This window comes from Petaurus breviceps, unplaced genomic scaffold (genome assembly GCF_028583685.1).
Source record: "Petaurus breviceps papuanus isolate PSGF00001 unplaced genomic scaffold, PetGlider_PUasm1.0 129, whole genome shotgun sequence".
In the NCBI taxonomy this organism is placed as follows: Eukaryota; Metazoa; Chordata; class Mammalia; order Diprotodontia; family Petauridae; genus Petaurus; species Petaurus breviceps.
In genome coordinates, this window is record NW_027185665.1 from 2,358,944 (window position 1) to 2,371,722 (window position 12,779).

The window sequence follows — 12,779 nt, forward strand, 5'->3', positions numbered from 1 at the left end:
TTTTTTTCTTACAGCACAGTAATAGTCCATTATATTCATGTACCAAAATTTTTTAACCATTCAAAAGGCTATTTTCTAATTAAAGTGTTTTTAAACAGAATGTACCCTTCCTCTCCCGCTCTCCCGACCTCATTCCTCATCATTTCATTTTGACTATAGTATATTAGTCACTGAAACACTTCCCCAAAAGAGGAAACATAGTTATGGTTACAAAGTAATTTAAACAGTAATTCACAGCTATTTCTTTATCAAGGGAAATGGCTCCCAAAAGTGCCTCGGAGAAATGGAAGTCAGTGGTCACAAACCCCTTAATAAAATTGGTGCTGCTGTTGCCTTTTCTTTTGTTGTCTACTTCTGGCGGAGCCCAAGATGGGGGGAACCTGGGAGCTGAGCTTGGCTCTCATGCTTCTTCTTGCTTTGGTGAAAGGAGGTCATTCAGTGGCCTGTTTGAAAGTTGAGTTTTTGTTTTTGAGTTGTGTTTTTGTTGGTTGCTGTTTTTTTAATAAGGATTAAGAGTTGGCTGAGGGCTGAGCTTAGACTTGAAGATCTAAAAATGCAAACCATTTTAATGCCTTTTCAGTAATAAAAACATGCTTTACAATTTGTAAAATGCTTTCCATACATGATCTCATTTGAGCCTCCCAATAATTTTAAGGGGAATGGTGTTATCTCTCTTTTACACTTGAGGAAATCAAGGCTCAGAGGTTGTGATTGACAGAGAGTTTCACCCACATTCAGTCGACAAGCATCCATTAAACACCTACTATTTGGGGTGGCCAGGTAGCACAGCAAGTAAGAGCACCGGCTCCAGTGTCGGGATGACCTGGATCAAATCCGGGCTCGGACACTCAGCACCACACCCAGAAATAACTGGCCTTGTAACCTTGAGCAAGTTACTTAACCCCGATTGCTTAAAAAAAAAAAACCACCTATTATTTGCCAGGCCTTTCAAAGCATCACATAGACTAGACATGGTAGCGTTTTAGACTCTTGCCCCCAGAATTGGATCTGAAGACAATCCTTGTGTAGAAGTGAAATACGCAAAATGCTGTTAACTGAGTCATCTTGGTATTTTCCCAGAAATCAGTTGTTCCTTAGTGCATCATGCCCCCTGGTGTGTTCACATATACTTCTTGTCATGGCTGCCTTGGAAACATAGCATCTTAGGATGTGGGAACTAGGACAATCCTCAGAAATTATCATTTTACAGATGACGAAGATGCGACCAGATTTTAGCTCACAATTCCACCCCGATCTAGATTTTCTAACTCCTCTCTTCAGCCTTGCAAGTGTCAAATGTCTAAGGCTTTTAGAATTTGAACAGAGGGAAATTTTAAGCAAATAGTTTTCAAGTAGTATAGAGCAAAGGAATTAGGGCAACAGGACTCAAAAGCATTTAGATAAACACAGAAGTGTGGAACTCTAGAGTGGGTAGGGATTTTAGAGATCATTTGTCCAAGTCCCTCGTTTTACAGATGAGAAGAGGGAGGCCTGGTTGTAGGAGGGCAAGACTGGATTCTAGGTGTCCTGACTCTTATTTCTGTTGTTCCTTCTGTTGCCTCATGGATGTCCCATTACACCACGTGCCCGGAGATGTCTTCAAGTTGAAAGGGACTTCAGAGGAGGTCTAGTCTAAACTGTGCCTCTGTAGGAATCCCCTCTTCATTATACCTTACCCATGATCCGTCATTCAGCTTTTGCTTCAGGACATCCCTCTTGAGGCAGTTTCTGGGTAGCGATAATTGTAGTTGCTAGTTTTTCCTTCTTTACTTTGAGCCTAAAGAGACCTCTTCATGCCTTCGGGCTATTGATCTTTTTTCTTTCCTCTGGGGTTAAGTGAAACAAGTCTAATCCCTCTTTCATTGATATTCTTTTAAATGATAATAGCTTTCTTGTCTCCCTTATTCTCCCCCCCCCCATTCTTCTCTTGAGATTAAACATCCCCAATTCCTCACTTAATCTTTCGATTGTAGGAACGTGAATTTAGGGATGGAAGGGACCTCAGACTATCACCAATCCCCTCATTTTTCAAATAAGGAAACTCAGGCCAGAGAGGTGAAGAAACTTGCCCTAGGTCACACAGCTGGCAGAGCTGGGAAGTCCTAGGATTCCAAATTCATCACTCCCATGACAACTGTTTTCCATATAAGGTCCTAAGAACTTTATCTGCATTATCAATATCCTTTCTAAAATGACTGGAACTAAACATAGTAATGTAGATATTATCCTAAGATACCCTTCCCTCCCTTTCTTCTTCATGTGTATATGTGTGTGTGTGTGTGTATGTATAACTTTTTTGGTTTTTTTAAAACAAGGTACATTGGATGAATGGGTAGTCCCTGAGCAGGCCCTGGCAAGGACTTTTAGTTAGTTGCAGGTAAACAGTGGTCTACTTTGAAAATTTTTATAGAAAATTATTTTTATTTAATTTAGTAGTAAGTTCACAAAATACATTAATTTAGGGCATTGCATAGTTGCTTAATCTGAATTGCAATATAGAACCAGGCCCTGGCTCCTTTTAGGTTATCCCCATGAGAATTCCACTCACTACAGAACTGCCCTGTCTACATAGGGGAAGAGTAAGAGGGAATCATTCCAAGTGTTGGGGATCCTTATTCCTGCCATCCCAGACACTTGACTCAAAACTCTGGTTTTCCACTTTCCCAACTGACTTGTTAGGAATATTGTTTGCTTTTGCTTTGGTTCAAGAGGATGATGTTATTTACCAAATCAAGTCAAACCACCTTTCTGTGTATTCTCCCTCCTCCTTTTTTCTCCCACCTCTCTACATTGATTGTAATCCTGTTTTTATACAGGCAAACAAAAGTTAAACAATATAGTGTAACTTCTCCATGCTGTCGTATTTTAGTAATTTTTAGCTATAAGTGGCAATTTGATGTTTCTTAAAACAGGCTTCTATAGTATTTTTGTATTAGACTGCATCAAGTAGCTGTGTTGTTTATTAAACAAGTATTTGTCTCTCTCTTAAAGCATCAGCGACAGCTTTCTCTACCACTTACCCAAACTAAATCATCTCCCAAAAGAGGATTTTTCAGGGAAGAAACAGACCACTTAATCAAAAACCTCCTGGGCAAGAGAATTAGCAAACTGATTAATTCCTCTGATGAACTTCATGACAGTTTTCGAGAATTCTATGATAGCTGGCACAACAAAACTGTTGACTATCACGGACTATTGCTTCCTCACATAGAAGGTCCAGAAATCAAGATCTGGGCACAGCGCTGCCTGCGTTGGATTCCAGAAGCCCAGATCCTAGGAGGTGGCCCAGTGGCCACTATGAACAAAGTTTTGGAAATGATGGAAGAAGTTCAGAGTTTACAAAAGAAAATCGATGCAAAGCACAACAGCCAGATGACCTCTCCTCTAGATGCCCTTTCACTGCTAAGGAAGCCTGCCCGTCTGTCCTCTTTATTTCCTTTTGCTTTGCTCCAGAGACATTCCTCCAAGCCAGTCTTGCCCACCAATAGTTGGAAGGCTTTGGGAGACGAAGACTTGGCCAAACAAGAAGATGAGTTTGTTGATCTAGGTGATGTATGACTTAACTTTTTTTTTTTTCAGTTGCTCAGAAACTGTGAAGAAGGTGGAACATCGAAGACTAATGGATGTCAAACATTTTGTCTCTAGGCACCAGAATGTATCATGGTATGGGATAATATGGAAAGGGTTTTTGTGATTTCAGCCATGTCATCACTGACCTGGTGGTTAGGAAAATGGGTCATTCTTGTTTTGCATTTGCTATAACATGGTTAATGAAAGACTATGCAACTGAAACTATCTCTAGGAGTGTTAATTAATTTGCAAAGTGTTATAACTTGACACTTGAATAAGATCATGTCGTTTTGGATAATTTTTATAAAGCAATGGTAAGGAAGATCGTTTCATATCTAGATTACAGCTAACAGACTTGATCGATTATTCTTGGTCTTAACACTTTGCTAAAATTCTTTCTGTGCCAAAGTTGTTGTTACCCAGTCAATAAGAAGAGTCAGTTTTCTTATCTGCATCATTTTAAGATACCTCTAAAAATGCATTTGTATTAAAAGGATCAAGAGATTTATTTAGAGAATGGGAGGGATGTGAAGATTTATGGTTATATGTTTAAACAAAACAGTTCATTGTTCTCTATGTCTCAGCCATCGAAAAACTGAGAAATTCCAGATCCTTTACTTTCTGGTCATTCCTTTTCACCCTTCTATTGTTCCTCTTTGTAGATGATGGAAAAGAGCAGATTTAGTAACCAATTTTCATATAGCGGTAGTCCTCTGCACTTCATTCCCTCATTCATTTCTTCTTTCAGCACAATGTGTTAAGCACCTTCTGTGTGCAGGATGCTCTCTAAGCTGCACTTACTAGCATTCCTCCACTTTCTTGATGCCTTGGTGTGCTTATTTATAGTTGCTTGCTGCTAATCCTGCTAGTCAGACTGAGGTTTTCTTCAGTTTGCTAGAGGAGCCTCCAATTCCTTCTAGAGAAGCTGAATTTTTCGTCTGAGCCTCCCAGTATTTGAAGCTAACTGCATAACGTTTCTCTTAGTATGCACTGAGACTCTAGACCTCTGTTGCTAGAGCATTAAAAACTGTAGCCTTCTGTGGCAACCCCAAAGTTGTCCTTCAATAGTGTCTGTCCCATGTGCAGACTGATGGAATATGATCCTTTTTGAATGTGGCTTTCACTTAGGAAAGCATTTGAACATTGGAATCGATTTGCTGAATATCTTATAGTACCTCAGTGATTTTAAAAGCCATAGAAGAAACGTGATTTTATGCCTGACACCTCCTTTAGATCTGCTGTGTGAATAATCTATTTTTTATGCAAAAAAGTACACTTTGTAAGGACCAGTTATTATTTTACTCCTGATATGACTTGTCAAATTTTACATGAGAAAGAAAAAAAAATGTCATTTGTTAAGAGATTTCTAATTAATGTTTCCCTTTTGTACTTGTACATGTTTGATATCTAATAATAGATCCTCTTGTAGTTGTTAGATGTCAGAAAAGCTTTTAATTGCTCAAGGACAATGACAAAGAATGTTGAAACTGTGTTCAAGGAGTTTCTAAGTTTGCACTGATTCATCTATATTCATACAGGAAGTTATTGACTGCTCTCCCATCTCCATGTTACTTACGAGCCAGGTTGAATCTGTTTAGATGAGAGATGTTGAGATGGGGGAGAATAGGACTAATGGGGGTGAGGGGAGGGGCACCCACGAAAAATTCAAGTCTCGGTCGCCTTATGAGTCTTAGTAGCAAGGACAGTGTTAAGCTTTCAACAGCAGTTTTTACAAGGACACTAGTTCCATAGCTCCCTTCAGTCACATGGGCCTTCTTCAACTAGCACTAACCTCTCTACTACACTGCTCCACTGTCTCCCTCCCCACCCTCCAAATACACTATGGAGCTTAACTATTGTTACCATATTATGAAGTGAATATTTATACAGTAGCCTATAAAATCCTTGGATTTTTAATAAACAAGCATTCCAAAAATGCTTTGTGTGATGCTTTATGCTCCAGAAGTCTTGGGTTAACGTCACATATTTGTGACCATTGTCATAGTAGTTGAATGTGCTTTGGAATATTTTTATATACTTTTGAAAACTGAAGTCCAGGAAAAGAAGATTAAGCTGTTGTCATTTGTAAGGTCATGACAGTTATATATTTATATTTGAAATCATATTTCTATAACTTGTGTTTGTATACAAAATTCTCAAATGGGTTTATATATTGTGAAATTTTTATTAAAGATTGAAACATGGGAAGTGCTTAATTGTAAAAGCTGAAGTGAAACCATTTAAAACCTTGTTGAAAATGCTGCACTGCAAGTTTAGAAATGTACATTAATTTACTGTATATAATACCCTGAATTTCTCTTTATACCTCCAAGTTTTGACACTGAATACAAGCTAGCTTCAATTGAACTTAAAACATGCCTGGTTTTGTGTTTCTTTTTTTCCCTTGAGGAATAAGCTGTTGGGCAGAATCTGTATAAATTTGCTTTTCATTTTACTGTTTGACCAGTTAGAGTTTATACTTGTATCACACTGCATCCTATCTGATTGCAGTAATTAAAGCACAGTTTTAAAATAACACCCTGTTTCGTGTGATGCATTGTGTATTGTGTCTTTTGCAGCATGAGAAGCTTTGGAGAAACAAAGAAGATTAATTGTGCACATGCACCCACCCAACCCCTTCATCCCCAACGAAATGATGTTTTTACACACTTTGTCTTTTCCCTTCTCTTTGTGACCAAAGAGGCAGACCGTTGAAGTAGGAGTCAAAAATATGAGTTCTGTTATAATATATATATATATATATATATATATTATGTAATAATAATATAAATAAATTATATATAAATATTCTTTTATAATATATATATGCAGAGGTGAGCTGGAGCCAACTCACATCAGAATCAATTGTTAGATTTTCGTTAAGAACATTTACACCTCAAAAATTGGCAAAAGCTACAAAAATGCCTGATTTATTGTTTTGTTGGTTGTCTAGATTTAGGAAAGTGATAGGAAAAATGTTAACAATGCAAATTAGACTTAAAGGTGTATCATGGGTACATTCTTCCTCCCCCACCCCCCTGGAAAGCCAGTTGTGAAACATTTACTCAGCACACTACTCCTTATATACAAATATGACTTTCGGCCAAGTCCCTTGACTCTTGACCACCATGGTTCTTGTTTTTCTCATCTCTTAAAATAAAGGGACTGAACTAGAGGATTTCTTAGGTCCTCTATTGCTTGAAAAACAAAATCTTATTAGGAATTAACTTAGCTCACCACCTGTCTCTCTCCCTCTTGGTTTTATGTTTCTTTTCCCAAAAACTTCAACTTTAGCATTCTGTCTACTTCATTTGAGGAAATGTTGATGTAAGGGAATCACATATAAAGAATGAATTTTTCCTCCATTGCTAAGTGGAAAGTGGTGTGCGTGTGTTTTTCTCATTCAGAATAAGTTTCTTGTCTGCTATACTTCTTTAAATCCTATCCACTTTTCTTTTTTTATGATGTCACCAGGGGTTGAACCTTACTTGCTGAGCATAAGTTACAATCTCCTGGAGTTCCTGTCAAATGTTCCCACCCAGAAGGAGAGATTGTCCCCACAGCTTTCTTTTATTGGAGATTGTATTTTAGCACAGTAGTAAATAGATGTATCTCTAGGGTAAAGATAATCGAGTGAGTATCCTTAGGCTCCTTAATATTCTTGAGGGACAGTAATAACGCATATTTCATATAGAGTGCATAATAATTCAGGAAAGTACCATTAGCAGGAGCAGCATTAGGGGTGCCCTTTTGTAATTGCTTTTTCCTTTTTTCACCTTTCCCTTACAAGGCTTGCCTTGATAATTTAAAACAGACTCCATATCCCCTTTTCTCCTCTCCTCATGAAGTATTAGGATCTTGTCTGGTGACAACCTGGTCAGTCATGGATAATACCAAGCAAATGTTTTGAAAGTCACTTAAACTTCTGACTTGTTTATTCTCAGTAATATAATGATGCAAAACACTTCCAAAGAACTCATGATGAAAAATGTTATCTACCTCCAGAGAAAGAACTCATAGAGTCCGAATACAAATTGAAACCTACTTTTCACTCTTTATTTTTTTGTGTGGATTTTTAATTTTTGGTCCATGTTTTCTTTCACAGTATGACTAATATGGAAATATGTTTTGCATGATTGTTCATAGATAACCTATATCAAATTGCTTGCTTGTCAAGGAAGCAGGGAGGAAGGGATGGACAGATGGAGAGAATTTGGAACTCAAAATTTTTGAAAATGAATGTTTAAAATTATTTTTACATGTAATTGGGAAAAAATACTCATTGAAGAAAGAGATTCACATAAGCTTTAAATGTTTCCCCAAAAATACTGCTTTTAAAAACATAGTCCAAGACTTTTTGAGTGTATTACTTTGGTTTACCACTGTTGGCTGAATCTGAACTTTGGTGGGGTTTTTTACATCCTATTTTGTCCTTGATCCTTTTCGATACAAATATATGGAGCATATAAACACATGAATACAAGTACTGTAGTATATTTTTAAAGTATTTTTAGATGTTTAATGCTGCTTACAAACCTTTCTAGCCCTTTAACAAAAAATGAGTTAAGTTAGAAAGTAGCTTCTATAAATGTAGGTTTAGGTTGGATTGGGATGATTTTTTTCTCTCTGCCCTCCCCCCCATTCAGAATTTTTGAGACTTGTCTATTATCTTCACAGAAGGTTGGGAGAAGTTAATGCGCTCCACCTATCAAAAAATCTGAGGCAAAATGGAACTTAAAAGTGGTCTCCTCAGTTTTGATCTTGAAGGTCTTTCTTGAGCATCCTGGCCCCTTGGTATTACTACAAAGTAATCAAGAAGGATATTTGAAAACAAACAGAAAATGGCCTATCTTAATTAAAGCCATGATGTATACATGTCTGAAATTTTTTGAGTAATTGTGGTTACTAAACTCCCTAGTACTATGTGAACAACTCAAGTACAAAAAAGCCTTAATCTCTATATCTATATGGTTGGTGAGTGAATAAATGGAGCGCCTACTGCCCTACAATTTCCACCTAAAGAAAGAGTTGCAGATTTTTACTCTGTAGTGCTGTAAATTCACTACCTCTATATCCTCAATTTGTTTTTATTTTTTTTCCTTTGACTGATTAAAATCTCACCTGGTTGTAGTACTTGTCAAGTGCAGCAGAAAAGACATTCTTACCCTGTGATCTGCGCTTAGATGGATAGAGTTATGATATCATATGTCCCTTACAGCCTCTCTCTAGTCAGTTGAGAACTTCAGGGACCCTACCTGGCTACACAATCAAACATGAAGTATCCTGGGAGTCTTCAGATTGTTAAGAGGCTCATTAGAACATCAGGACTGCTATTGAACAATGCAGAGTGGTGTTCAAGTTTGGAAACTGGTTCCTGATTCCCTGTCGCATTTCAGTAATGCAGGTCTTTTTTTTTTTTTAATGAGTGACTGGGCATCCACCGTAGAGAAGAGAAAAAGAGAATACCATGAACAAAACTTGAATGTCCAAACAAAATTTATTCAAGGATTTTCTAGATCTGACCAAGGCCAGAGATTGGCTGGAGATGGATATGGTTCTCCAAATCTTCATCTGAATTGGTGTGGTGGTATAGACCCTCCAATGGATTCAAGTCCTGTTTCATATATGTTAGAAATGCTCCCTTTTTTCAGGAGTTTCAGGATCATAATTGTTGAGGATCAAAATATTATCTGGTATCTTAACTTCCTGATCTACACTTTGGAAAAGGCCTCGATTATGACTTTAATACAATTTATATAATATACATATATGTATGCATGTATGTTTACATGCATGTCTTATTAACATGTGTATCTACTTTCTAGTAAGCAGTATCATTCCTTTTCAGCTGTGAAATTCTAAAAAGCGAACATCCTTATACACATCACAAAAAGGGTCACAGAAACCACAAAACATATACTGTGAAATAAATTATGGCAGTCATGGTTTAACAGGCCTTAAAGCTACAGAATACAATTAAACCAACAAAAATCATCAGCCTTTCTCTGCCTTGCTAACAAAACCCAAGAGGGAAAAGAGGAGGAGATAAAGAAATTCCCTTTTAAAAACAGTCAAATGCATTAAATATCTGGGAATTTACATACCCAAGATAAATAGAATTAGAAAATGTAATACTAAAATTCATTTGAAGTCATAAAAATTAAGACTATCAGGGCAGAGCCAAGATGGCGGAGTAGAAGCACAAACTTGTCTGCTGCTCCAATCATTTCTAATACATGTAAAAAAATGACTCTAAACAAACTTTGGAGCTACAGAACCCACAAAGAGACAGAGAGAAACAAATCTCCAACTGAAGGCAGCCCAGCAGGCAGACAGGAAAGATCCATCCCACAGAGCTAGGAGCCAAGCAACGTCCCGCGTGAGCCACTTGATTCTGGCCATAGGGCAGCCCTGACCAGCTGTGGCCAGAGCAGACTTAAGGAGAGTGAAGAACCAGCAGCTGTGGTGATTTCCAAACTTTTCAATCCATAAACCCCAAAGAGAAAGTAAAAGATAAGGGAAGAACTCTGTTGGAACAGGACGGAAGAGTGCAGTCTGGCCCCTGGGGTGAGAAGTGGTAGAGGGGTGGCAATTGTGCAGCCCCACTGCATGGCTGCCTCAGGAGCTCCTGGCCTGCAGATTGTAGGGATCAAGTGACCATTCAGAGGGTAATCACTCTTGCTTTAACCTGCTTGGATGTGGATCCTGGTCTTGGGTGGTAGCCTTGGGGTGTGTGGCCAGTGAGCCAGAGCTTGTAGGGGCTGTAGAGAGGGTGCCCTCCTAATAGCAAAGGCAGCTGCGAAAACCATATTGAGTTGGGACAAAGCTCTTTCCATTCTGGGAGCAGAGTTCTACAGTGGCAAAGAGCTCAAAAGTCAAGTAATTAGCTGGCAATATGAGCAAACAGAGGAAGCACAAACAGATCATGGAATCCTTTTTTGGGGACAAAAAGGATCAAGGCATGGAGCAGGAGGAAGACAGTGAAGTCAGAACTGCATCAAAAGCCTCCAAGAAAAACGAATTGGTTACAGGCCATGGAGGAGTTCAAGAAGGATTTTGAAAATTAAGTAAGAGAAGTAGAGGGAATATTGGGAAGAGAAATGAGAATGCTGCAAGAAAATCATGAAAAAGCAAGTCAACAGCCTGCTAAAAGACCCAAAAATACACTGAAGAAAATAACACCTTAAAAAATAAACTAACTCAAATAGCAAAAGAGGCCCAGAAAGCCAGTGAGGAGAAGAATGCCTTAAAAGGCTGAATTGCCCAAATGGAAAAGGAACCTCAAAAACTCACTGAAAAGAATAACTCCTTCAAAATAGATTGGAGCAATTGGAAGCTAATAACTTTATGAGAAATCAAGATACTATAAAACAGATCCAAACAAATGAAAAAAATAGAAGGCAATGTGAAATATCTCATTGGAAAAACCACTGACCTGGAAAATAGATCCAGGAGAGATAATTTAAAAATCATTGGACTACCTGAAAGCCATGATCAAAAAAAAGAACCTACACACCATCTTGCAAGAAATTATCAAGCAAAATTGCTCTGATATTCTAAAACCAGAGGACAAAATAGAAATTCAAAGAATTCAATAGCCTCTTGAAAAAGATTCCAAAAAGAAAACTCCTAGGAATATTATAGCCAAATTCCAGAGTACCCAGGTCAAGGAGAAAATACTGCAAGCAGTCAGGAAGAAATAATTTGAATTTTGTGGAAAAACAAACCAGGATAACACAAGACCTAGCAACTTCTACATTAAGGAATCAAAGAACTTGGAATATGATATTCTGGAGGTCAAAGGAGCTAGGATTAAAACCAAGAATCACCTACCCAGCAAAACTGAGTATAATGCTACAGGGGACAATATAGTCATTCAATGAAATAGAGGCTTTTCAAGGATTCTTGATGAAAAAACCAGAGCTGAACAGAAAATTTGACTTTCAAATACAAGAAGCAAGAGAAGCATGAGAAGGTAAACAGGAAAAAGAAATCATAAGGAACTTATCAAAGTTGAAATATTTACATTCTTACATGGAAAAATGATCATTGTAACTCATAAGACTGCACTCAGTATGAGGATAGTTGAAGGGAATATATGTGTGTGTATATGTATGTATAGGAGGTTGCATGTATATATAAATATATATGTGAGTGTGGGAATATGTATGTTCATGTATACATAGAGGGCACAGGATAAGTTGAATATGAAGGGATGATATCTAAAAAATAAAATTAGAAGGTGAGAGAGGAATTTATTGGGAGAAGGAGAAAGGGAGAGATAGATTAGGGTAAATTATATAAAAGAGGCAAAGGAAAAAACTTACAATGGAGGGGAAGAGCAAGAAGGTAAAAAGGAATGGGACAACCTTACCCTCATTGATTTTTGGCTTAAGGAGGGAATAACATACACACTCAATTGGGTATCTTACCCTACAGGAAAACAGGGCGGTAGGGAATAAGATGGGGGATGACAAAAGGGAGGGTAGATTGGGGGAGAGGGTAGTTAGAAGCAAACACTTATGAAAAGGGATAGAGTCAACGGAGAAAATAGAATAAGTGGGGGGCGGGATAGGATGGAGGAAAATATAGTTAGTCCTTCACAATATAACTACTATGGAAATGATTTGGGTGTCTACACATGTACAATCTAAATTGAATTGCTTATCTTCCCAGTGGAGGTGGGTGAGGAGGGAAGAAGGGAAAAAATCTGGAACTCAAAGTTTTAAAAACAAATGTTTAAAAAAAAATCTGTTTTTAGGGACGGGATCAGGGTGGAGAGTGGAGTGGGTGGGAGGTGGGATGGGAGGGAGAGAAGTGTAGTCAGTCTTTTACAATATATCTACTATGTTGTTTTGCATTAGCCACACATGTACAACCTATACTGAACTGCTTGTCTTCACAGTGGGGGTGGGTGATGGGGAAGGAAGGGAATGAATCTGGAATTGAAAGTTTTAAAATCAAATATTCAAATATATATATATATATATGTACATATAAACAAATCTGTTTTTTACATGCAACTGGGAAATAAGATATACAGGCACTGGGGTATAGAAATCCATCTTGCCCTACTAGAAAATTAGGGAGGTGATGGGGGAGGATACAAGAGAGAACAGATTAGGGGAAGGGGTATTCAAGAGGCTTGCTATTTTGAGGGGATTAGGGATAGGGAGAAAAAATGTAACTCAAAATCTTGTGGAAATGAA

At 37.8% G+C, this 12,779-nt stretch overlaps 1 protein-coding gene across 1 annotated transcript in view; it reads left to right on the plus strand.

The window, feature by feature from the left end:
- LOC138172767 (myotubularin-related protein 12-like) overlaps window positions 1–6,106 on the plus strand; it is an 89,287-nt gene extending 83,181 nt beyond the window's left edge. Inside the window, exon 16 of the mRNA XM_069102614.1 lies at window positions 2,992–6,106. Within this exon, the coding sequence (XP_068958715.1) occupies window positions 2,992–3,558 (567 nt within the window). The 3' untranslated portion in view covers window positions 3,559–6,106. The remainder of the gene's footprint in view (window positions 1–2,991) is intronic.
- Window positions 6,107–12,779: the final 6,673 nt, after the last annotated feature.